Source organism: Equus caballus, chromosome 5 (genome assembly GCF_041296265.1).
Source record: "Equus caballus isolate H_3958 breed thoroughbred chromosome 5, TB-T2T, whole genome shotgun sequence".
Lineage (NCBI taxonomy): Eukaryota > Metazoa > Chordata > Mammalia > Perissodactyla > Equidae > Equus > Equus caballus.
Window position 1 is genome coordinate 64,743,880 of NC_091688.1, and position 26,779 is coordinate 64,770,658.

At 39.9% G+C, this 26,779-nt stretch overlaps 1 protein-coding gene across 1 annotated transcript in view; it reads right to left on the bottom strand.

Moving 5' to 3' along the window:
* EEIG2 (EEIG family member 2) overlaps positions 1-26,497 on the bottom strand; it is a 75,106-nt gene extending 48,609 nt beyond the window's left edge. The window contains exon 1 of the mRNA XM_023641519.2: positions 26,032-26,497. Coding sequence (XP_023497287.1) covers positions 26,032-26,171 — 140 coding nt within the window. The 5' untranslated portion in view covers positions 26,172-26,497. The remainder of the gene's footprint in view (positions 1-26,031) is intronic.
* Positions 26,498-26,779: the final 282 nt, after the last annotated feature.

Below are 26,779 nucleotides of genomic sequence, written 5' to 3' on the forward strand. Positions count from 1 at the left end.
AATGAAAGTGGACCCTAATCTCACACCATATATAAAAATCAACTTAAAATGGATTAAAGACTTAAAACATAAGGTCTGAAACAGTAAAACTGTCAGAAGAAAACATAGAGGAAAAAGCTTCTTGACACTGGTCCCGGCAATGATTTTTTGGATACAACACCAAAAGCACAGGCAACAAAAGCAAAAACAGACAAGTGTGATTGCATCAAACTAAAAAGCTTTTGCACAGCAAAGGAAACAATCAATAGAATGAAAAGGATATCTATGGAATGGAAGAAAATATTTGCAAACCATATATCTGATAAGGGGTTAATATCCAAAATATACAAGGAACTCAAACAACTCAATAGCAAAAACCCCCCAAATAACCCAATTATAAAATGGGCCTCCATTTTATAATTGGACATTTAAATGGGCATTTCTCAAGTGAAGATAAAGGCCAACAGATATGTGAAAAGGTGCTCAACATCACTAATCATTAGGGAAATACAAGTCAAAACCACAATGAGATATCACCTCACACCTGTTAGAATGGTTATTATCAAAAAAACAAAAGATAACAAGTGTTAGTGAGAATGTGGAGGAAAAGGAACCCTTGTACACTGTTGGTGGGAATATAAATTGGTATAGTCATTATGCAAAACAGTATGGAGTTTCCTTAAAAATTAAAAATAGAATTACCAAATGATCCAGCAATCCCACTTCCAGGTATATATCCAATAGAAGCGAAACTGGTGTCTTGAAGAGATATCTGCACTCCCATGTTCACTGCAGCATTATTTACAACAGTCAAGATATGGAAACCACCTAAGTGTCTGCCGAGGGATGAATGGGTCAAGAAAATGTGGTGTATATATATATACACACATACACACAGTGGAATACTATTCAGCCATAAAAAAGAAGAAAATGTGATAACATGGACGAACCTGGAGGGCATTATGCTAAGTGAAGTCAGTCAGACATAGAAAGACAAATACTGCATGACGTCACTTAAATGTGGAACCTAAAATAGTCAAACTCATAGAAGTGCAGAGTAGGATCGTGGTTGCCAGGGAGTAGGAAGTGAGGGAAATGGGGGAAATGTTAGTCCAAGGGTACAAAATTCAGTTATACAAGATGAATAAGTTCTGGAGATCTAATGTACAGCATGGTGACCAGAGTTAACAATACTGTATTGTATACTTGAAGTTTGCTAAGAGAGTAGATCTTAAGTGTTCTCACCAGAAAAAAAAAAAAAAGGAACTACGTGAGGTGATGGATATGTTAATTAGCCTGATTATGGTGGTCATTTCACAATGAATGTGTATATCAAAACACCAAATTGTATACTTTAAATATTGATACAATTAATTTGTCAATTGTACATCAACAAGGCTAAAGAAATATACAAAACCATTACTACCAGAGAACTCCTCCTAAAACGCAAATTTGATAAGGTCATTCCTCTGTCCTCTGTTTAAAATCCTTCACTGCTTCCCCATGTTTTAGAGGATTAGGTCCAACCTCCTGAACACAGTATCTCCACGATTAGGCCCCTATCTTTAGTCTTCTCTCTTAATCCTTTCTGTCTCATACTGTTTGTCTGTTCCCCACTTACTTCACACCATTTCTCATTTATATGCCTTTGTTCATAATGTTTGCTTTCCCTTGCATGCCATCTATTCTCCCTTTCAGCTTCCCACATTCACCAGTTTAATTCTAACTCATTTAGTCATCACCTCCTCTAGGAATCTTTCTTCAACTCAGTCATCAAGTGAAAGCCTAGTGTCCTGTATGGCCTGGTCTGCCTCAGTTCCCTGAATACCTCAGTGTCTGACATTCCCTAGCCAGGAGCACTGCCACCCAGGGGATGGGCTGGCAAGAACAGGCCAAATTGGCTTCCTCCATCACTCCATTTAGTCCACATCCCCCAGGACACGGCCCTAATTTCCTTTTCCCCTGCCTTGTTTCTGGCAGATTCTTCTAAGATTACTTATATTTCAAAGGAACCAAAATTGTAAATGAATTTTAAAAATTTATAAGGTTAAATAATTGCTGACTATAACCTTTCTTAATAGGATCTCAAGTAGAAACCGATATGTTAATTTAAATCATCTTTTAGATTTTGTGATATCAAAATAACAGTCCTGGAGTACTAAACAATTTCTCTAAATAAAAAATATCTTCGCGTGCCTAAGGCAATTACTCAGAATTTTTTGTGGTTATCTTTAACGTGTACACACACACACGCACACACACATACACACAGCTGTCAGAAAGCTGTCCAAATTATACAAACAAAAAAAAGTGGCAAAGTAGTTTGTGAGAGTTTGTTATACTGATGGGTTACCATGGAAACAAACTCAGACTACTTGGCAACTGAGACAAAAGTCACATTAGTAAATGTTTTCCGTTATATGAGTCATTAATTTCCTATGAGTTTTATATGGTTGCTTAACCACTTTCAAGAAACAAAGCAACAGAATATGATTTGTGTTGATACTGTGGAAAGCCAAGTGCTTCTACAAGAAAATGATAAAGCTGCTGATTGTGAAATACACAAGCAGAGGACTTAAAAGAAGACAAATGTTGCTATGGCCACTGTTTATGCTTCAAAAGAGTCAAAGAAAATCTAAAAAGTCTTTAAAAAATAAGAGTGACATAAAATAAAAAAAAAATTATGGATCCATTTTTTGTGACCACTTAGTTACTATACCAGCAAATTGCATTACTTAATATTCTAAAAATAACTTGCATATGTATACTCTAGGCACATATTTAAAATTATGCCATGTCTTAGGAATTCAAAGTATTTTTAACTTTTTAGAAACAGTGGTAAAAAAAAACCTGCTATGAGGAATGCAAGCTGCTTTGCCAGACAATATGACTGCAGGGAGGTTAAGAGCTTGTATCCAGAGCCAGTCGGCTTGGGTTCAAGTCCTGCCTCTGTGACTTGCCAGCTGTCAGACTGGACACATTCCCCTAACCTCTCTGCATTTCGGTTCTTTCCTCCGTGAAACAGGGATGGTTAACAGTACCCACAGCTCATAGGAATTTTGGGAAACCAAGTGAATTATTACATATGGTATTCAGAACAGTGGCTACATTATAGTGCATCTCAATAATAAATGCTAGAAGTTGTTATTATCAAGGATATAAGTAGTTCTAAGCCCACTGACATTTGCCCTCCAGAGAGAAGTAACGGTTAACCTTACAAGTAGAGAATTTTCTTCAACATTAATGGAAATTTCTATTTTATAAAAGATAGAGATTCCTGAGAAAATGAACTTTTGGGAACTGAAGCAAAAACAAGACTCCCAGGATAAATCAGATCTATAAAATTGTGACTTTTAATTACAACACTAAGGATAAATGAATCTCTTATACTCCAGAGGTACTTTTGGACTGAGTAATTGGGTGGACAGTACTATCATTCAGTGGGAAAACTTGAACACAAGATTTTCTCTTATTCATTCGTTCATTCTGCTGGTCGTGTTAGTAATGGAAATGATAATCCCGTTTTGGACATTTTGAGGTTGAGGAGCCTGAGAGCCCCTCGTTTGGAAATGTCCCGTGGGCAGACACACATAGAGACCTAGAAATCAAAGAAGATTGGGTTGAAAATACAAATGTGAAAGTCCTCAGCATGTAAATGGTCACTGAGGCCATGGGAATGGAGGAGGCCATTCAGGAAGAGTGGTAGAGTAGGCAGGAAAGAGTCAGGAACTCTAGGGAACACTGGCACGTATGGTATAGGAGAAGAAAGGGGTCAGGGAAAGGAGACTAAAGGGTCAACAGAGAGAGAAGCAAAGGAAATCATGTTATCACCAAAACCAAAGGAAAAGATTTTTTCCCCCTCTGAGGAAGATTAGCCCTGAGCTAATATCCGCTGCCGATCCTCTTCTTTTGCTGAAGAAGACTGGCCCTGAGCTAACATCTGTGCCCATCTTTCTCGACTGTATATGTGGCACGCCTACTGCAGCATGGCTTGATAAATGGTGGGACCCGAACTGGTGAACCCTGGGCTGCCAAAGCAGAGCGCACAAATTCAACCGCTGCGCCACCAGGCTGGTCCAAAAGGAAAAGATTTTTAAGAGGAATTGCTCAACAGTATCAAATGTGGTAGAGAGGTCAGGTAAGATAAAGATTAGAAAGAAACAATGAAGTCACTGATAACGTTGGCAAGTGGTTTCAGTGAAAAGGTGGGGGTGGAAGGCCGATTACCATGGGAAGTGGAGACAGGGAACAGAGACAATTGATTTCAAATATTTTAGTAATACAGAGGAGAAAATTAGGGCAGCAGCCAGATGGGGATATGGGGTAGAGAAGCATTTCATTTTAACATGCAAGGGACTTAGGCATGCTTTGGTGCTTACAGGAAAGAACCAGTAAACAGAAAAACACAAAGATTTGAGAGGGTATGAATGATGGTGCCAGAGGGGACCCATCCCTGAGAATGTCAGAGGGGATGGGATCCAGACAATAGTTGGGGGATTGGCCCTGCACAGAAGAAGGGGCTCCTCTTACATCATGAAGAGAGGAAGAGACAAGAACAAGCTCTGACACAGGCAAGTGTGTCAAAAGACCACTGTTCGTTGCCCAGTACTGTTCTAATGAGATATTTCATATAAAAAACACAGTACTACTTGGTACACATAGGTCCTCAAATAAATATTTGCTGAATATTTGCTTGTTAGTAATCTGCAGTATATATTACAAGGCAATCTTTGTAGCCTCACGCAGGGAGGATGGCCATTCATTGACTTGGCAGATGTCCTAATGAGAAATTTCATTTAAAAAAAAGTATGCAAAATTATACCCATTTTTATAGTATGATAATTGACTAGTTAATAATTGTTTTATGAGTAAAAATGTTTAAACTCGAAGTACGAATTTATGTTCACCTAAAGAGACACGTATTCTTTAAGTTCCCTCATAAAGAGTCACAGTTCATTCTTTCTATATACTTTTTGATCACATTTCTAAACATTTAATACAAACAATTAGAATAATATAAAAAAAGAAGACAAGCACCCAGTTCACCTGTCAGTTAACACAGAGTTTTCTATTCGTAACTTTTCAGCTTAACAGCCAGTGAAAGGAAAGCAGGACGGTATAATGGAAAGAGCAAAAGACAGAGAATCAAGAAGTTTTCTATTATAAACTACATAAGTGACTTTGGACTAGTCATTCAACCTGCTAGGGTCTTAATTCTCTCATCAAGAAACAAAAGTGTCGAGGGGCTGGCCCCGTGGCCGAGCAGTTAAGTTCGCGCGCTCTGCTGCAGGCGGCCCAGTGTTTCGTTGGTTCGAATCCTGGGCACGGACATGGCGCTGCTCATCAAACCACACTGAGGCAGCGTCCCACATGCCACAACTAGAAGGACCCACAACGAAGAATATACAACTATGTACCGGGGGGCTTTGGGGAGAAAAAGGAAAAAATAAAATCTTTAAAAAAAAAAAGAAACAAAAGTGTTGAATAGATGCTATGTAGCATAAAAGCTTCATGATTCCATGTATCAAAATGAATATTTTTGACAAAAATATTTTATCCAAGAAAATTAACTTATTTTACTGTAACTATACACATCCTACATTGCATCATTTCCCTACTTTCTAGAAAGGCAGTACAGATGAAGAAGACACAATAAAAAATTAAATAATAGAAAAAAAGTCCTAACCTAAGGAAAGATCTCATACTAAAAACCTAAGAAGAATACACATTATGATCTAGGAAAATTTTTTTTTTAAAAAAAATTTTTCCTTTTTCTCCCAAAGCCCCCAGTACATACTTGTGTAGTTTTAGTTGTGGGTCCTTCTAGTTGTGGCATGTGGGACGCCGTCTCAGCATGGCTTGATGAGCGGTCCCATGTCTGTGCCCAGGATTCTAACTGGCGAAACCCTGGGCCACGGAAGCAGAGCACACAGACTCAACCACTCGGCCACGGGGCTGGCCCTGGTCTAGGAAAATTTAATGAAAAGAAAACTACACAAAACTCCCCAATTGCAATAAGATAAAAATCCTTCAAGAATATAGGAAATTAAAATCAGGTATGTGTGTAGGAATGAAAATATGTTCTCCACAGCTCTTAAAAACAAAGGGACAAGTGACTAACTTTACAGAGCTCAGAAGCTGGTGTGAACTATGGATTCTGTCTCTAGCCCAAACGTCGCACTGTGTGTGAAGGAAAGAGAAAGATATTCTCTCAGACATGCAAGGACTGAACCAAACAAAGCAAAGCAAAAAAACTATCACCCAGGTACCCTTTCTGAACAGGACACTTGAATCGTCCTAGAAAAAGAAAAATGAATTAAAAGTTAGATCTTAAGAATCAAAAAAAAGGGCAAGAAAGCAAGTCCGTAAGTTACCTGTTCTTTCAAAAATACTTTACTTTGAACAAAGGACTTTTCTGTCCTTTCTGAATAGTCTAAAAACAAGTGCGAAAGTAACAGCCGGAAACAGTTCCTTCCATCACATATTCAGTCAGCCAGTGTCCAGATAAGAGATATACGGTTCCTTCTTGCCTACAGACTAAAGGCCAAATTCTCCCACTATATATTTAACCCTCCATGGTCTGCCTCAACTTCTCCAATTTGATCCTCTATGATTTACCTTTGCTGACTCTTCACTAACTGAATTACCCACTCTTTTCTACCCAGGCACTACGCCTTTCCACGCCTGCCTTTTTACTGTTCTCTCCCTTTGGGATACCCTCCCAAATGCCTTCTATCCATTTCCTACCATCCAACCTCCTCCACCTCCTATAATGGAAAGGGAACAAACTTTAGAGTCAGAAGACCTGGGCTCAAGTCTAATTTCAACTCTGAATGATGTTGAACAAATTACTTTCCACTATGTAAGTTTTCTCTTGTACGAAATGTTTTGTAGTCAGCTACAAATTGGTAAACACATGTTGCCTGAATCTATAAAAGAGTATAAAAACTTACTTCAAAGGGCTCTTTGAAGATTAAATGATATAATATGTATATAAAGGACTGTGTAAACCACAGAGTGCTATGAAGCAAGACCTCCCTCAAAAGCTTTTTCTCTGATACATTTCCTGAGTCCCCGACTAAAATGATTCTCTTGTTCCTATAAACTCCTGAGACAGTTTATATGCATGTCTGGAGGTGCCTTGCAAATGAAAGATGCTGAGAGTAGAGAAATAGGACTTCAGTGAAGTTTGGCTGTGTGTTATGCAAGTGCTCCTCCTTGGGTATTTTCACAAGTATAATTCTTGAAAGGGAACTCTATACTATCAGAGAACATTTTCTGCTACAGCAATGTTAAGTAATGAGCTCTAAAGAACACACACAGGCCATCAAGACCTCTTTGGAAATAGAGATAAGGAGCAGAAGAGTGCAGAAGGTTTACCTTCTTGAGCTTGAGCCAGTGACACAGAATGTGACAAAATAGCATAAAGAGTGTTACAAACTGCTGTGAAGGCTCTCCTCCAGCTGTCTTGGTCATCCTTAAAATCAGATAACGATAATGATATGATAATGAGGAAAAACATGCAAATGAAGTAAATTAAAATCAAAGGCATAGTAACATAGTTTAGCTAACTCTACTATGAAGGCAGGTCTGGGGAAGAGACTGGAAGAGATCTGTGCAGTGGTGAAAGGATGAAGTTACGGGGGGGTGGTTGTATATAAAAGAACTGTACTAAGATACACATTGGGATACTTCTTGAGTGGCACAGACCTGCTGTGGTATCTCCTACTGACTTTGATCACAGTGTAAACCTCATGCTTATGCATCATATTGTGTTACTTGACATGTCTGATACCATTCTTCACATGGAAGGAAACCCCAGTGGACGTAGCGTAGGTAAGTTGGAGAAATTGCAAAAACTATTTAAAATAGCTTCTCAATTATTCTGTATGCTGGTTTTATATGGGTTATCTTAGCAAAAACAGCTCTCAGTAAGTCATTTTGACTTACTATCAGTGCTAATTTATATTTTCTCAAATTAAGAAATGGCAATTGCTGATATCAGAGTTATTACTGAGTTCTGGTTGCTTCAGGAAGGCTTACATTTTATTGGTATAATGAGCAAGTTTACGGCTCTCAACTACATATAATTACAAATGCATATTATCTGTATCCCTAACAATGATGGAGTTTCTATTTCTATTAACAGAAATTATAAAGGTAATTTACAGTTGCTTATAAAAGGTTCTTTGCTAATTCAGCCTGCAAGCAAAATTTTGTAACCAATTACCTTCTTTTGCAAAGACTATGAACAATCTTTCCTAACTACTTTCCTGGATTGTTATTTCTAAAACTTTCTGTCTCGTACATAGAGGAAATAGTGATGTCCACAGGACAGTCTAATAAGATATTAATTTGAGCTTTCTGGAAGTCATTCCTTAACCATAAGGAACGACTAAAATGGGGAGACCTTCATGTCCAAGATGGTACACAGAGGTGATACTTTGAAAAATACAAAACCTTGTGGGACTCCAAACTGGCCTCAAAAGGTATTAATAGAAGATACAATGTAAACTTCATGTTTAGACACCAGCACTAGAGAATTCTCAGAAATTGCTTTGAAATGTGTTTGCAGTCTGTGAACAAGGAAACACAAAATTTTAACTGGAAAGAAAATGTCACTAAATGAGTCCATTCTAATGCTATGCTAGTGATGACTCACTAACATGAAATGAAGCAAACACGTGAAGGCCAAAATCAATACTATGGGTAGGTCCTCATTTCATTAGGATAAAATGAGTCTTGGATGTGTAAGCAAGTTTCTAAGCCACAATGCTTGGAAATAGCATTTGATTAGGAAAAGTCTGAGAATTTTTTCTGAAACCAGTAAATAGATTTCAGGACAGAAAAAAAAATATTTTTCTTTAAGATAACAGACAGACTTTCAATCATAGGTTCGTTTTAAATACCTGTAACCTCATTTTCTCTTACACTATTCTTTTGCCTCAACCTATAATCATGCTCAAGTCTCTATCCTGAAAATAAATATATAAAATAAAATTGTTGTTCCTGTTTGCCCCCTTTTACCTAATTCCACTTTTCTCTTTCTCCTCATTAACAAACTTCCCAAAAGAACAACTGCGCTCAACGCTTCTGCGGCTTCCCAACCTGCTCACTCCCTAACCCCTCGAAACCTGGTTCTGCTCCTATGACTCCAGTGAAACTACTCTCTCAAGTTCACCACCGGACAGCCACATGCAAAAGAACGAAACTGGACTATCTTACACCACACACAAAAATGAACTCAAAACGCATTAAAGACTTGAACATGAGATCTGAAACTATAAAACTCCTAGAAGAAAACATAGGGGGTAAGCATCTTGACATTGGTCTTGGTGATGACTTTTTGGATCTGACACCAAAGCAAAGGCAACAAAAGCAAAAATAAACTAGTGAGACTACATCAAACTAAAAAGCATCTGCACAGCAAAGGAAACCATCAACAGAATGAAAAGGCAATCTACTGAATGCGAGAAAATATTTGCAAATCATATATCTGATAAGGGGTTAATATCCAAAATATATAAAGAACTCATACAATTCAGTAGCAAAAAACCAAAAAATCCAATTAAAAAATGGGCAAAGGACCTGAATAGACATTTTCCCAAAGACGATATACAAATGACCAAGAGGTATATGAAAAGATGCTCACATCACTAATCATCAGGGAGATGCATATGAAAATCACAATGAGATATCACCTCACACCTGTTAGGATGGTTATTATCAAAAAGACAAGAAATAACAAGTGTCGGTGAGGATGTGGAGAAAAGGGAACCCTTGTGCACTGCTGGTGGCAATGTAAATTGGTGCAGTGACCACAGAAAACAGTATGGCAGTTCCTCAAAGAATTAAGAATAGAATTACCCTATGATTCAGCAATTCCACTTCTGGGTATTTATCTGAAAAAAGTGAAAACACTAACTCAAAAAGATATATGCACTCCTGTGTTCACTGCAGCATTATTTAAAATGGCCAAGATATGGAAACAATCTAAGTGTCCCTTGATGGATGAATGGATAAAGAAGATGTGGTATATATACAAAATAGAATATTATTCAGGCATAAAAAAGAATGAAACCTTGCCATGTGCCACATAATGGATAGAACTTCAGGGTATTAAGCTAAGTGAAATAACTCAGAGAAATACAAATACTGTATGATCTCAATTATATGTAGAATCTCAAAAAACAACAAACTAAATCAAAACACTGAGCTCACTGATAGAGAGAACAGATTGGTGGCTGCCAGAGGCAGAGGGTGCAGGTTGGGCAAAATGGGTGAAGGGGGTCCAAAGGTCTACACTTCCGGTTATTAAATAAATAAGTCAGGGAATGTGACGCACAGCATGGTGACTACAGTTACCATTATCAGTGCACATTTGAAAGTCACTAGGAGAGGAGACTTTAAAATTTCTTATCACAAGAAAAAAACTTCTTTTGTAACTACATATGGTGATGGATGTTAACTAGACTTATGGTGGTGATCATTTCACAATACATACAAGTATCGAATCATTATGTTGTACATCTGAAACTGATATAATGTTATATATCAATTATGCCTCAACTATTAAATAAAAAAGTTCACCGAAGACTTGCTGATTGCCAAATAAAGAGAGCAGCTTTCGCATCTCCACACGATGTCAGAGCTGAGCACTCCTCGAAAGCTTCTTCCTCAGCTTCTGCGATGCTTCCTTCCTCATCGATGTTTGGGGCTCATTTTCCTTAATCAGGTCTTTTTCCACCAAGCTTCTATCCTTTGGCCCTTGTGTTTAGTTCTATACACTCTCTCTGGCTTTACCTTGCCCATGTGGATTAGTTTAAAATCTAGGTATGCAATCCTGGCCACTCCGCTCAGTTTCAGACATAAACTCTAAGCTGCCTATCATACATCATCACAGACCTTGCTTACACCTCACAGTCAGATGCTCATGGGAAAAAGCTCAGTATTGGCAAGAGAAGGAATAAATTGGAAACAACAGGAATATCCAAAACAGAAGAACTGTTACTTAATTTACAGTCCATTCATGAAAGAATATTACGTATGGCACTATTAAAATAACATGCTAAAGTATTTAATAATGTGGAAAATGCTTATACCATAATGTTCAGTAAATAAAAAAGCAAGATAAAAATTGTGCACGTAGGGGCCAGCCAGGTGGCACAGCGGTCAAGTTCGCACATTCTGCTTCGGCGGCCCGGGGTTTGCCAGTTTGGATCCTGGGTGCGGACATGGCACTACTTGGCAAGCCATGCTGTGGTAGGCATCCCACATATAAAGCAGAGGAAGATGGGCACAGATGTTAGCTCAGGGCCAGCCTTCTTTAGCAAAAAGAGGAGGACTGGTGACAAAAGTTAGCTCAGGGCTAATCTTCCTCAAAAAAAAAAAAAAATTGTGCATGTAATTTGGCTTCAGCTGTGTAAAAAATGAATTGGAAGAAACTGGAAAGATATATTTTCAAAATGTTAACAGTGATTATCTATAGCCTGTAACATTTTCATCTTTGTAATTTTAGAATTCTCCAAATTTTCTATACTGATCTTGAATTAACTTTAGAATCAGAAAAAAAAGAGGGTTCAAGGTCATATTGCCTACAGAATAAAATCCAGTCTTCACAGAATGGCATCCAAGGCCTGCCAAAATCCGGCCCCCAAGGCAGTCTTGTCCATTCCACTCTGCTACCTAGCCACCATGTTATCAACGCTGTCCACTTTTGTGGTTCTGTGCTCCTGTTTATCAAGTCTGTTTCTCTCTATCCCAAAGCAGGACATTATGACAATGAAGAGCTTTGTTCCATAAACCATAATACAGAGCTAGAGGGCAATGCTCAAAATTCTCTCTCAGACTAGGTAAGAAAGAAAAATTCTACAAGTCTTTCCAATCCATAGTGAATATTATTGGTAGCAATAATAAATATAAAACTGGCTAAAATAACTCACTGGCTAAAAAGACACATGATAAAGATTGCCACAAAAATTAAGAATTCTTAACAGAATTTCGATATGTAAAATCTGATCCTGAAAAATTGGACTTTATAAAAATAATAGCCACTACACAGATTATGGCAGATTAACACAAATTAGGATATATATTACAATCTTTACATGTGTTTTATAATTCATGTTCATGGTAAAATATACATAGAAGAGAATAAACACCAAGGAAAGTAATTTCATAAAATAAAAATTGAAGTGAAAAATAATAGAAATAGTTCAATTGCCTGAAATAATGCCTGGCACATATTAGACACTCAACAGGTATTTGTTAAATGAAAGAATGAACTGTTCTCTATAGAAAATTCTCCAGGGAATTAATTAGATTAGCTTAATGGAGTCTTGTCAGAAAATGCTTTTCTTAACAGCTTTATTATTCATACACTATACAATTCACCCATTTAAAATGTACAATTCAATGGCTTTTAGTATACTCAGAGTGTGAAACAACCACCACAATCACTTTCAGGGAGTTTTCATCACCTCCAAAAGAAACCTCATACCCCATCAGTAGTTACTCCCCATTTTCCACCAACCCCCCAGCCCTGGGCAACCACTAACCTACTTTCTGTCTGTGCAGATTTTGCCTATTCTGGACATTTCTTTCATATAAATTGAATCATACAATATGTGGTCTCTTGTGACTACCATCTTTTACCTAGCATGATGTTTGAAAGTTTCATCCATGTTGTAGCACACTTCATTTCTTTTTATTGCCTAATAATATTCCGCTGTATGGATATCCTACATTTTATTTATCCATCCAGCAGTTGACACTGGGTTGTTTCTACTCTTTGACTATTATGAATAATGCTGCCCTGAAAATTCAGGAACAAGTTTTTGTGTTGCCGTGTTTTCATTTCTTTTGGGTATACCAGTGGAATTCCCAGATCATATGGTAACCGGTTAACATCTGTGGACTTCCCAGTCTGTTTTTCAAAGTGGTTGCACTAGCAAATGCTTTTATGATGAAGATTCAGTATTAATGTACTACTCTTTAAAATGGTTTTTAATAATAAACACAAGTCAAAATGTTATTAGAGTCGAAATGTCTGACATTCTCTCATCCCATTTTCCTCCTACTGGTTAAATCCTACTAAACTTTCGCAGCTGAGCTCACATGCCGCGTCTTCCAAGGAGTCTTCCTACCTTCTCAGTCAGAATTAATAGCTCCCTTCCTCCTATGAACAGCCATACAATTTTATTTGTACATTTACTGTAACCTTTGTCACTCTGCCCTAAACTGCATTTAACAATGACAGTATCTCCCACTAAACTGCAGGCTCCTTGATGCTAAAAAATTATATTTTAGGGGCTGGCCCAGTGGCATAGGGGTTGGGTTCACGCACTCCATTTCAGTGGCCCAGGGTTCGCAGGTTCCGATTCCAGGTGCAGACCTAGCACCCCTCATCAAGCCACACTGTGGTGGCACCCCACATAAAATAGGGGAAGACTGCCACAGATGTTAGCTCAGGGCCAATCTTCCTCACACACAAAAAACAAATAAATTATATTTATACCTATGTTTACAGTAATGACTATTATGAAGAACATATCATTTCAGATGATGAAAAGGGCTCATGTGCAAGATGAAAGTAAATGTCATATGTAGTATTTTCACAGAATAAACTTATCTGCAAGGTAATATATTTAATAAAAGATAAACTTGAAATAATATTATCAATAAATGCTGATATTTGTTGATGAGCAATAAATAAGATATATCTCAAGACTTAAACAACAAGCAAAAATAATGACTTAGATAAGCAGAAACACAAATAGGAAAAAAGAGAGGGAGTTTCCTAAAACTGTTAAATAAAAATTAATTACTGTATAAACCCATGTCTATATTTTATTAAGTCATATTAGTTAGTAGAATAATTGAATGGACTCCACAATGCTATGGCAAAATGAACCTATATTATGAAGTTTAAAAAGGAGAAAACTTTCTTTTTAATGTTAAACCATTTTACTTGAATACACCAATGTGTAAATAATTGGCTTGGCCTAATCAAAATTTGAGGGGATTGAAGTATTTATTTATTTAAAAAATTGTGATAAAATACACATAACATAAAACTTACTATCTTAACCATTTTAACTGTACAGTTCAGTAGTCTTAAGTACATTCATATTGTTCTGCACCAAATCTCCAAGAGCTCTGTTCATCTTCTAAAACTGAAACTCTGTACCATTAAACAACTCCTCATTTCCCCTCCCCCAACCCCTAGCAACTACCATTCCACCTTCTGTCTCTATGAATTTCACCACTCTAGGTACCTCACCTAAGTGGAATCACATAGTGAACGGAAGGTGAATGGATAAATAAACTGTGGTACATTCAGACACCAGAAAACTATTCACAGTGCTAAAAAGAAGTGAGCTATCAAGCCATGAAGGCGTGGAGGAAACTTAAGTGCATATTAGTAAGTGAAAGAAGCCAATCTGAACAAGACTACCTACTGTATGATTCCAACTATATGACATTCTGGAAGAGGCAAAACTACGAAGACAATAAAAAGAGCAGGGGTTGCCTGGGGTTAGGAGAAGGGAGGGATGAATAGGCGGCACACAGATTTTTAGGGCACTGAAACAATTCTGCGTGATATTATAATGATGGATACATGTCATTATACATTTGTCAAAGCTTATAGGATATACAACACAAGAGTGAATCCTAATGCAAACCATGGACTTTGGGTGATAATGATGTGTCAGTGTAGGTTCATCAATTGTAACAAATGTACCACTCTGGTGTGGGATGTTGATAAAGGGGGGAAGCTGTGTATGTGTTCAGGCAGGGGGTACATGGAAACTCTCTGTACATTTCATTCAGTTTTGCTGCAAATCGAATATTGCTCTAAAAACAAAGTATGTGTGTATACATACATACACACACACACACACACACACACACACACATATATATATATATATATATATATATATAAAAGCGGGTGGGCAAAAATGCCCTCAGAGAATTCAGTGAAGGAATCAGAGATGTGGGAGGTTGAAGCAGAGAATAAGGTTTATGGAAGCCAAGATAGTCAAGTTTCAAGAAATAGATCATGCTCACAGAATTCCAAATAGAGCAAAAAGGCACAAATGAGAAAATACTGACTAGAAATGACAATTAGAGATGGCTAATGCTATCAGCAAGGACGGTTTCCACTGAGTGATGGGGTGGAGGTTAGAGCGTCGGGTTGAGGGAAGAGGAGGAATGCTTGAGACAGCAAATGTAGATTATTTTTTCACGAAGTCTGGATCATAATTATATATATATACAGAGAGAAGTTAGATGGAGATGGGTTCAAAGATACAGGGAAATGGGTTGGCGTTGAACAAGAGGAAGAATATTTTGTCCTCTGAAATGGGAGTGAAAAGATTAGTGAAGATGCAGATTAAGTTTGTAGGTAGGGAGGTGTGAGGCAGAAAGAAAGATAGAGACACAGAAAATAAAAGGAGGCAAGGCCTCCTAGGAAGTGGAAGGCAAGACCTAACATGACCTCATTCTTGCACTCCTAGAAGTAGCAGCTGGAGAAACTATCTTGTATTACCTGGGCCTTAGACACGACACTAAATTATTTTACAGCCACGTGCTGCATAACGACATTTCAGTCAATGACAGACCATATATATGATAGTGGTCCTATAACATTAGTGTCATATAGCCTAGGTGTGTAGTAGGCTATACCACCTAGGTTTGTGTAAATCACTCTAGGATGTTCGCATAACAATGAAATCTAACGACGTATTTCTCAGAACATATCCCCATCGTGAAGCAACACATGACTGTATACCATACTGGAAATCCTAAATCCATTCTATGTTCTATGTATACCTCTCATCCCTGTAATCCACAGGAAAAGACTAAAATGCAAGTTCTGGTCACCCATTCTCCATAAATCCCCAGTCTGCTCTTTCCTACTGTCCTATTTTTCCTCACGGATTCATTTTCCTGTTGCTGCTCTCTTTCCCAAGCATTCTCCCATCACAGCTGAAACTCTGGTTCCAGGGTTAAACAAGCTCTTACATTCTCAACCTCTTCACTTAACACTCCATTCACTGCCTAACCGAAACCTGCCTATCTCATGAAGACACTACTTGTATTGAAGCCCTGTACGGTAGATGATGTTTATTCTCCACCCTCATCTTCCACAGGAGGCAGAGCCAGCATCTTCCTAACTCCTCAATGCCACTTGTAGGCTGTAACTATTCTACTTTCAAGCTTGAGGCTTAAAAGATTGAAGCACTCGCTATCTGGCTATGTCACACTCTTCCTCTCCTAGTTAACGTCACACTGAAGTACCTGTTTTTCAATCTCTCTCTCTCTTCAGCCCAACACCTGCAATCATACTGACTATTTTAACACCATGCAAACAACCTAACACCCTAGACTCAGAGTTCTTTGCCCGAAGCTTATCATCACACCACTTTAGCGACACACACACCCTGGACCTTGCCAACTCTCTAGACTGCTCTACCTAAGGAATCTCAAGCTTTAATATCCCAGTCTCTGAGCACATCTCCTACCCCATCAAATCTGTCACAGCCTCATTCCTTCCATACGTACCTTTCTTTACAGCCACTGAGGGCTTCATCTTCCAACCACTCTATATTTTCCTGACTTATCTTCTTGTACTGGTTTCTCTCCTCATGAAGTGTGGACCCTATAACCGATTCCTTAAATCCCTTTCTCACCAACACTATTAATTCCCTTGCCTCCTTGGCCTTTCCGCATACCTACAAACAAACTTCTAAGCCTGAATCAATGCTATCACCCATTTTCTCCTATCTGAAACCTAGGAACACTGCTAGAGAAAAACGCATGAACACGCACATTGCCATCACTAAAATTCATGTTTTAAATTTCAGTTGGGCCTTTTGGTCTTGTTTTTGGTCAGCTTCCTCTCCCATTCCTTATAGAAGCTTTTCTGATCTTTTATCATTATCCTCAAGTCCCTTACTCCACCTTTCTTGGTTGCTACTGAGAAAGCTAAAGTCATCAGATGAGAATTCTCTTAAATTCCAGCCCCAAGCCAAGCTACTAACTTTGTGTAAGTCACTCCCCTGCTCCTGGCTCCCTAGATCCCATAGTATCAAAGCAAGTTGAGACTCCTTGAAATGACCACTCTCTCTCCCTCTCTTTATGTGACAGTAGTAATACATCACTATACCCAGAGTGCTCCCAGCTGTGTAAACTCTTCTCCTTGCTGCTGTGTAAACTCTTCCTTCTTTTATTCCATTCCCTTCTTCAGCTAGACGTTTTTCCAAAACCTTGCTAAGGAATTCTCTTCCATGACATTTCCCCTGACCATCCCTCCCCCCGCAAAAAGACCCCCCCACCTAACCACTTCTTCCTACCTTTTCTTGTATCTATCTTTACTACTATAAACTTTACACCACATGGAAATTTCTCATAAAGGTAATTAAAAGAACAAATTCGGGTGAAATGACTAGTAGAAACAAGAACTATGGGAATTGAGTGAGAGGTGAAATCACAGTGGACAGTGAGGAAAAATCTAATTCATTCAACAAATAACTAGCATTTATTAGGGACGTAGGATGTGTAGTAAGTGTTGGAGGGAAGCAGTGGGAGGAGTGCAGGTTGGCACAGGTGTGGACATAAAGCACACGAGACGTTTGATCTAGATCTTGAAGAATGGTTGGAATTTGAATCAACTAAAACAAGGGTGAAGAAGAGATGGGAAAAAGAGGGAGTACTAAGAAGAAAGAAATGCACACACATTGGCTAATTTAAGCTGACCGGCCTGCAGGTTTAGGAAGAGCAGTATTAGGAAACAAAAATGAAAGCTTAATCATACAATCTTGGAGTTAGAAAGTGCCTTAAGAATCATCTAGGTCACCCATCCTTCTAATGAAGGATTACCTTCTAGACAAATGGATGGGGTACTGAGGTAGCCTGTCCACTAATAAACTCTTCTAAATGTTAGGGATTCTTTTTCCTACCATTATACTGAATAGAAACACGCCTTCTTTAACATCTCCCCACTGGTCCTAGTTCTCTCCTCTGAGGCACATAGCATAAGTCTATTCCCTTTCATGGGACAGTCTTTCAAATGTCTTTAACTTAATTGATGTGTGACCTTGAAAAAAACTATGTTCCTTTTCTGAGGATCAACTATCTCATCTCTAAAAGAGAGGTGTGGCAGAGGCTAACTGTCCCCTGATATCTTTCCTTCTCTTTATCATAAATGAATCTTTTGCTGGCACATGGGTGCCCAGCAAAGACTACATTTCTCAGCCTTCCTTGGGGCTGGATGTTGCCTTGTGCTCAACTTCTGGTCAAAGAGCTGTGAGCAACAGGGACTTCCCCATCCTCTTTCCTCCTTCCCAGTGGCTGGAATTCGGATGTGAGGTGAGCCAACTTAGTCCCTGTGGATGAGAACAATACCCTGGGCATGACAGAGCAACAGGATAAAAAGGCAGGGCCCCTGACAACTTGACGGAGCAGGGCTATCACATCAGCCTGGACTTTATATGAGAGAGATTAACTTCTATCTTGTTTAAGCCACTTGTTATTTTTTAACACATGTGTTACAGCACCTGACATGTATCCTAACCCAATAGGAGGTAACACCTCTATAAAAGAGATTTTGTAAGAATTAAGTAAAATTAGGAATGTAAAATACACATATATATACAAATTCATTTTTTTAGTATTTAAAGACCATCATTTTCTCTCTAGACTTACCCCAGTCCCATTATGAACATAATTCAAGATTCCTCAGAATCTTAGTATACGTCCCTGGATCTCTATATCATAATGTTCCTCAAAGGCTGATGCCTTAAACCGAACATTAATCCTTTAAAAGCTGTGCACACAGAATAGCATATACTTCTCCATGTGATTTCCCCATATATTTAATTTGGGGATCTTTGTGTATCTGTGATCCTTAGCAAAACTACAACAAATCCTTTCTCCAAATATCTGTACTCTTTCAATAAATATTTATAAACCGCCTATTGTGCAAGGCTTAGTGATAGAACGGTGAATATTAACTTACTGGGGTAAAGTGGCATTAATAACATTTTCACAAGATACAACTATCCAGTAATGAGACTGAATTTTGAGGACTTATTACTGGAAAGTTACACCTGGGGGGAAAAAAGTATATACATGAGTACTATGTTTCTTTTCTTATCTTTCATATACAATAACCTTGGGGCAAATCTAAATGGGCCAGGTCTAGTGACCTGTTTGATGGTGTCACATATTGAAACCAGTTTTCTGAGACTGGCATTCAGAAAAAGTCATACTGGGGCCCGCCTGGTGGTGCAGCGGTTAAGTGCGCACGTTCCGCTTTGACCGCCCGAGGTTCACCGGTTCGGATCCCGGGTAGAGACATGGCACTGCTTGGCAGACAATGCTGTGGTAGGCGTCCCACATATAAAGTGTAGGAAGATGGGCATGGATGTTAGCTCAGGGACAGTATTCCTCAGCAAAAAGAGGAGGATTGGCAGCAGATGTTAGCTCAGGGCTAATCTTCCTCAAAAAAAAAAAAAAAAAGAAGAGGAAGAAGAAAAAGTCATACTATATATTTACCTATTTTGTTAAAATATAAAAATGAGAACACACAACATAAAATCTGAGAGGCAGGAGAGTTTAGTAATTGAGTGTACTCTGGAGCCAGACTGCCTCCCAGTTCTACACTTACTAGCTGTGTAACTTTTGAGAACTCTTTGTGTTTCTGTTTCCTCAGGTATAAAATGAGAGTAGTAACCATAGTAATAATAGTAATAATGTAATAATAGTACCTTCCTCCTAAGATTATTTTGAGTATGTAAAGGCTTAGAAAAGTTCCTGGCACATGGAGAAAATGATCAATAAATGTTAGCTACCATTATTATATTTATTATAACAATGTGAATTGATGACTCCATTTCTGGTCAGGGTATAAAGAATTCTGTGCCATATGGTCAAACAGCATTTTCTAGCACTGATTATTTTTTATATTTGCTAACTATTAGTGATTTTTTCATCTTCAAAAGTCAATCTAATGCACTGAATGGCAAGTTGATTCTATCAAAAGCCTTAGAAATCTGCATGCCCTTTGACTCAATAATTTCATTTCTAAGACTTAATCCTAAATAAACAATAATGGATGTGCACAAAATTTGGCTATACGGATGCTCATTGTAGCGTGTTTATAAAAGTATCAACAAAAAAGAAAGCAAAGGAGAGACTATTTCAAAAGGGGCTTCATTCAATACACTATGGAAATCTATACAGTACAATGGTATGTATCTGTCAAAAAATTTTATAAAAAATTTTTTTAAACAAAAAGGTAGATTTAATACAATAACAACATTAATCTGAGGGTAAATAAATCCACAACAGCCTTTAAAGTTTGAAAATTTTTTTCTTTTCTTTGCACAGACAAAGGTTTTCTGAAAGCACATAGGACTGAAGATGTCAAAACAAAACGTGATTTTTAATGTCCAGGTGAAACGGGCCTGGTCCTGTCTGCTGCCCTCCTAACACTTGCCATTGGCCAAGGTGATAGCTTCTCTTGTTAACTCAGGATGGATGTGTGTAACTGGATGGTTTGTTTCCTGAATCCTCCTCTTGTGATCCCCCGCTCTTTTGCATGAACTGGGGGTTCACTGTGATCTCCTGCCTTCAGTGGCTCATCCAACTCCATGGACTTTAGCAGCTCCTGATCAATGTTGAATGATATGGGAAGACACATCAAGTGAAAAAAACATACAAATACAGTATGGTCTCTTTTTTAAAAAGTATTTGCCAAGTGTGTGTTGGGTGGAGATGTGTGTGTGTATATATATATGTATGTGTACAGACCAATAAAGACTCCTGGGTTATACACCAAAACATTAACAGTGATTACCTCTGGGTGGTTTGTTTATATGCAACTTGTGTTCTTTTCTTTTTCCTTTTGTATTTCTTAAGTTTTCCACGTGAACCTATGTTACTTTTGCAATAAGGAAAAAAGTTACGAAAAAGAAGTACACAATATGCAGTGAACCAAAATCTTGAAAACATGAAGACGTACTCTGGCCAAAGAGACAAAATCCCTTCCGCTTGTTTACAAAGTAGCAGATCCAATACACAGATGTGCTCATTAGCTTCCCAGACACTCCCTGAGTTCACGTGGTTTTTTGCCACAAGCGCATGTGAAACTGAAAAGGAAGCATTCAGCTACGAGCACAAAAAAAGATGAACAAATTAAGGCAAATTTGAGAATCCTAAAAAATACAGGAAAAATTTCTCCCTATTATTCCTTTATTAAAGCAGCCCAGGAATTAAACCTGTTCTGACAGTCCTAATAAAACCTCAAAAGTAATTTACATGTTTTTACAAAGGAAGAGTGCTCTGAAAAGATTTAAATAATGAAATGTTCTGTCTTTTTGAAAGGTCTTCAAAAATATTTATTAGGCAGTAATTTGGCTTCAGTTTATTAGATCACTATAATCATACAACGTATTTTCTGAATGTTTTATTAACTATAGTATGTAAAAATCTGACCAGTTAAATAACATCTATTACAAACAGACACCTTTTAGTCTTTATATTTTTTTCTAACCTCTTCACTGGACAAAGTTTCCGAGGAGAAACTGGATCCTTCTAACATTAATTCTCACTAGTAATCCTTAAAAGGGCAAAGCGGTTTAAGGACATTCTAGATGAAAAGTTCAGTAAGCAGGTCTTCTTAGAAAACACCAGAATCTAAGAAATACACAATAAATATGGCTCCAATTGCTTACAGGTTCACTGTCACCTCAATGTAGTATGTTAAACATATAATTGACTTCCTCATGTCCTTCCCCACCATACACTATATTCCTCTCAACAAAATAAAATAAAACAAAGATTCTTCTTGACTTCTTCTATTATGTCATCAAGACATTTGTCATGGCATTATCATTTCATCAGTCACTTATATGAGAAACCTCTGAGTTCAGGTTCTTATTAGCTCCTGCCTGGGTTATTTTAATAGCCTCTTAACTTGTCTCGCCATCTCTAATATATCCCCACTTGGATCCAAAGAGCATCAATCCACTAGCCAGCGTAAATAGCACTTTAATCACATTACGACTAAGTGCAAGAATCTTAGATTGAATTTCATCCCGTCAGGAGTAGAAAGCAAACTCTTCTTAATGGCATTCAAAGTTTGCATCTTCTGTTTCTGTTCAATACGAACTCTCTCTGCAATTAGGCTGATCTTCCATCCACTCCTATTGATGGCTTGCTCAAGCTGTCCTCCCACGCGCACTTCCTTGTCAGTGCAAATTCATCCTCCCAGCACACTCAGCTGAAAAGCTCCCATGGTTTTCAGTAACCATTACAGCTGTAAATAAACTCTTTTCTTCCAGAATTTCAACCACACTCTCCTGTTGTCTGGCCCATTGATTAGGCACTAAATCATACTGTCTCCTACTGTCAAGCGATTATACATCTACGATCTAATTTCATTATCGAGAGGTAATTCCCTCATGGCCTTTATGTTTGTTGTACTTCTCAGAGCCCAGACAGCTAGAAACCCAGTAAATGCTCAATTAGTACTGGGTGAACAATGAATGATCTGCATCTTTAGTTTTTGTACAAAGCCAAATATATTTATAATTTGCTATGTACCTCTAAGTTTTTCTCTAACAAAATGCATATTATTTTACTAAGTAGGTTCATGCATCAGGGGTCCCCAAGACCACCCCCAGGTCCAGCGATCCATTTGGAGGACTCACAGGACTCAGCATACAGTCTCACTCATGGCTAAGATTTATGACAGTGAAAGGATACAAAGCAGAATCAGCAAAGGGAAAAGGTACATGGGGCAAAGTCCTGTGGCAACCAGGCACAAGCTTCCAAGAGTCTTCTCCAAGGGGAGTCACCCAGAACACAATTTCTCCAGCAACAAAGTGTGACCACACATGTTGTCTACCAGGGAAGTCCAGTAGAAATGCAAGCCCAAAGTGTTTTTAGGGCTGGTCACATAAGCACCCTCTGCCTAGCATATGCCAAAATTGCAGACTCCCAGAAAGCATTCTGCATAAATCACACTGTTTGTAGTCTAGGCACAGTGAGCCACTCTTATCACTTAGGTAAAGTTTTACATCAGTGTAGGGGACTGTTGACCATTCAAGTCCCAAGATGCCAGCCAAGGGCCAACATTGTAGGCAGGCCTTTCTAAGGAGAGTAGTCTCAGACCTGTTATGTTAACCCTTTTCTCTGTAGTTCACTTCTTATTTTTATGGGAGAAATGTTACAGTGTTAACTATACTTGATTTATAAAAGGCACACAAAGTGATTTTTTAAAAATTAAAGTCTAGCATTTAATAAGAGATGCACTGCTCAGACTGGCATCTAAAAATTAAAAGTTATGCAATTTTGAAATGATTCACATCCTTTAGGTATTTCAGGTTTTCTTTCTTTCTTTTTTTCTTTTTTTTTGAGGAAGATTAGCCCTGAGCTAACTACTGCCAATCCTCCTCTTTTTGCTGAGGAAGCCTGGCCCTGAGCTAACATCCGTGCCCATCCTCCTCTACTTTCTATGTGGGACGCCTGCCACAGCATGCGATACCAAGTGGTGCCATGTCCGCACCTGGGATCCGAACCTGCGAACCCCAGGCCGCCAAGAAGCAGAACATGCGAATTTAACCACTGCGCCACCAGGCTGGCCCCATCAGGTTTTCTTTCTTTTTTTTCTAGTAAAATAAGGTACCTTTCTCAAATCAACACTTCCATAACCGTCAGGATGGAGGAATTAAGTATAACATCTAAAGGAAATGAACCCTCTTGGACAAGCTCCTTGTCTTCTCTTTAAAGGTCAACTGAGTGCCAGAACACTGTGTTAGGTACATTATCTTACTAAATCTTCACAACAGCCCTATGTCCAGTGGTGGTTTGCATGTACAGAAGCTTTGAGAGGCTACATAACAACCCCCAGGCGCACCATGGTGGAGCTAGTATTTAGGCTCAGATCTGCCTCATTCCAAACCCTTGCTCTGAGCACTACATCAGCACCTCTACCTAACTTCAAAGGCACAGTCTCCTTATTATGAATCATTTCCCTGCAAACCATTTGGTTTGTTTTTGTTTTTGTTTTTTTGGTTGTTTGGTTATACAGAGCACTGTTCTTAACTTTACTGACTGACCTTGATTAAAATCAAATTTTACTTCAAGGAGAAGGGGGTAAGTTTAACCCAGGATACTCTGCTTTTTCCTTTCCTTTTTCTTTTCCTTGTAAAGTACAAATCAAATTATATCTCTTGCTTGTTAAAACCATTAGGAAGTTTCCTATTCCTAAACTCTTCAGCATGGCACACAATCTTCTCCTTTATCTGGCATCGATCAGCTTGAAATCAGACAGACCTGGATCAGAATCTTGGCTTACTAGATTTCACTTACTAGATGTGGGGACTTCGGGAAAGTCAGTTATGCTTTGTGAGTCTCAGTTTATTCATCCACAAAGTAGGAATTCCCTACCTCACAGGCTTCTTGTTAGAATTAAATAAGATAATATATTTAAAGGGACCAGCCTATACATATCTGCTGAACAAGTGACTGCCTGCAATGCCAGAGTAACTGACTCGTGAGGAGCAAGCCAAATAACAATCTGAGGGAGAAAGGAGGTAGTAGGGAAGTACCCTGACCACCAGGTGTCACCAGTGGCCCAGGAGAGCTACTCTAACTGCCAGAGGCGCAGTGGAGGAAGGGGCACCGCTCCTACTGGACATTCAGGAATTGGCTTTGGCTTTTCAACACCTTAAGAGCTGGTACAATATTTGTGACATTCCTCGAGGTTACACTGTTCTCTTACCAGTGTGTTAAAAATGATTGTAGTATAATTAATTAGTCAAATATCCACAGAAGATTTCTTATCACAGTTTAATTTTAAAAACTAACCTCGGCTGACCGTTTTTTAATTCTGAGAACCAACAGTGGTTCATATATCCTTTGCTTTGGCCAACTAGACATTTACATTTTCTGGCTTCCAAAGGCTTCGCTATTTCCACCGTGCACAATTTTCTGGCCCCAATTCCACAACCCATTGGCATTATTTTCTTTACATTATTAATAAGGATGACAGATAAAAGGAAAGCAGAATATTTTTGGGGTAAAAATAGTCTACGGACAGTATGTTTAGGCAAAATAAGCATTAACTGTTAACCTTTCTCCATGATCTCAGTAACTTAAAAGTTCATTTAAAAAATTCTGTAAATTTTCTATTTTCTTCAGGAAACTTCCCTTAGGGTAAATGTGTCAACCCACCAATAGCCCTGAAATGACTCAAGGAAAACTACCACTCCTGACTTCATTCTGGAACCTGCCAACGACTCTCCCTGAGAGTGCCCAGGGGTTCATTACAAAAGGAGGGCAGGGCCTGGGCCCTCCGCTCCTTCTAAGTCCTCCACGCTGCGAGTCACCAGTGGCCACTTCAAGATGGGTAACCGAGCGAGTGTTAGCGAGTAATTGGAGACGCAGCTTTCTGATGGGGCAGACGGTTGTCCCGTCTATCGGGGAGCACTTGACTCAAGTCAAGCCAGAGCAGGCCTACGCCGGCTGCATCCCAGGCGCCCGAGTCCCGGAGTAACCAACAAGGGAGAAGGAGTTATGCTGAGCACAGGCTTCTGTTCAGAGCGGGCGCTGCTGGAACGTGAGCAGTTTGGGTAATTTTTGTTTTTGTTTTAACAACAGCTCAAGTTCTACTTTGCATTTCACAAATATGGAAACGTCTTAAGAGAAACCAGAAGCATCTTCTCCCTTCTGGCCATCGCTCCCCTCCCATTTCTAGAGAATTTAGGAGGGAAGAGCAGATACCAGGAACCATCTGGAATCAGGAGGGCAGGAGCCAAGCCCAGCCGAGATGAACCCATTTGCGAAGCACTTTGTGCAGATCAATAAATTCCTGACTGATTTCAGCCTGGTCCCCAGAGAAAGAGAGGCTCACGAGGCTGGCCGCCCTCCTGGAGCAAATGGGCCAGGGAAAGAGATGCTGCCCAGCAAACCAGCCCCCGCGGGGCAGGCGAGGGCGCAGCCGCCCGGGAGGAGAGCGCGGCGCGGGGGGCGCGTTACCTGGGGGACTCGGCGGTGAAGCTGCCGCCGTCCAGCAGCCGCATCTTGCAGAAGAGGACCCCGTTGACGAAGGGCACCGAGGAGAGCTCCTCGAGCTCGAAGTCCACCTTAAACTTAAACTTCTTCTTCTTCATCATCATGAGAGCCAGACGCCGGCGGGCGGGGTGCGGGGGCGGCCCCACGGGGCGTGCGGCCCGGCGCCGCCGCCTCAGCTCAGCCGAGCCCCGGGCCCCCGCAGCCCCATGGCCAGGGCCGCGAGCTGCGCGCGGGGGCGCGGCCGGGGGGCGCCGCGCGCCGGCCGGGGCCGGGGCCGCGGCCGCCGCCTCTCGCCGCAGCCCGGGCCGGAGCGCGGCGCGGACCCCGCCCGCCCGCGAGGAGCGGTCGTGCTGCAGCTCGCCCGGGCGGTGGGCGCGCTCTCGGTGCGCAGCTCGCCGCCGCCGCCGCCCGTCTGAGAGCGGGGAGAGGCGCAGCTCGCAGAGCCGCCGCCTCCGCGCCACGCGCCCGGGGCGCCCCCAGCGGCCGCGGCCCGCAGCGCAGCGCCGGGCGGAAGCGGGAGGGCGGGCGAGGAAAGCCGGGGCGTGCGGGCGCCTCCCCGGGAAACGACCCGCGACGGCAGTTAGGGCGTCCCGCCTCTCTGGGGTTAAAAAAAGACAAACCCAACCAAAGAGGAGCTTCCTTCCACGGCTTCCTCTCCGCCTGGCTTTCAGTGTTTGCTCCGCCTCCTTTCTCCCGGTGATTTTTTTCCCCC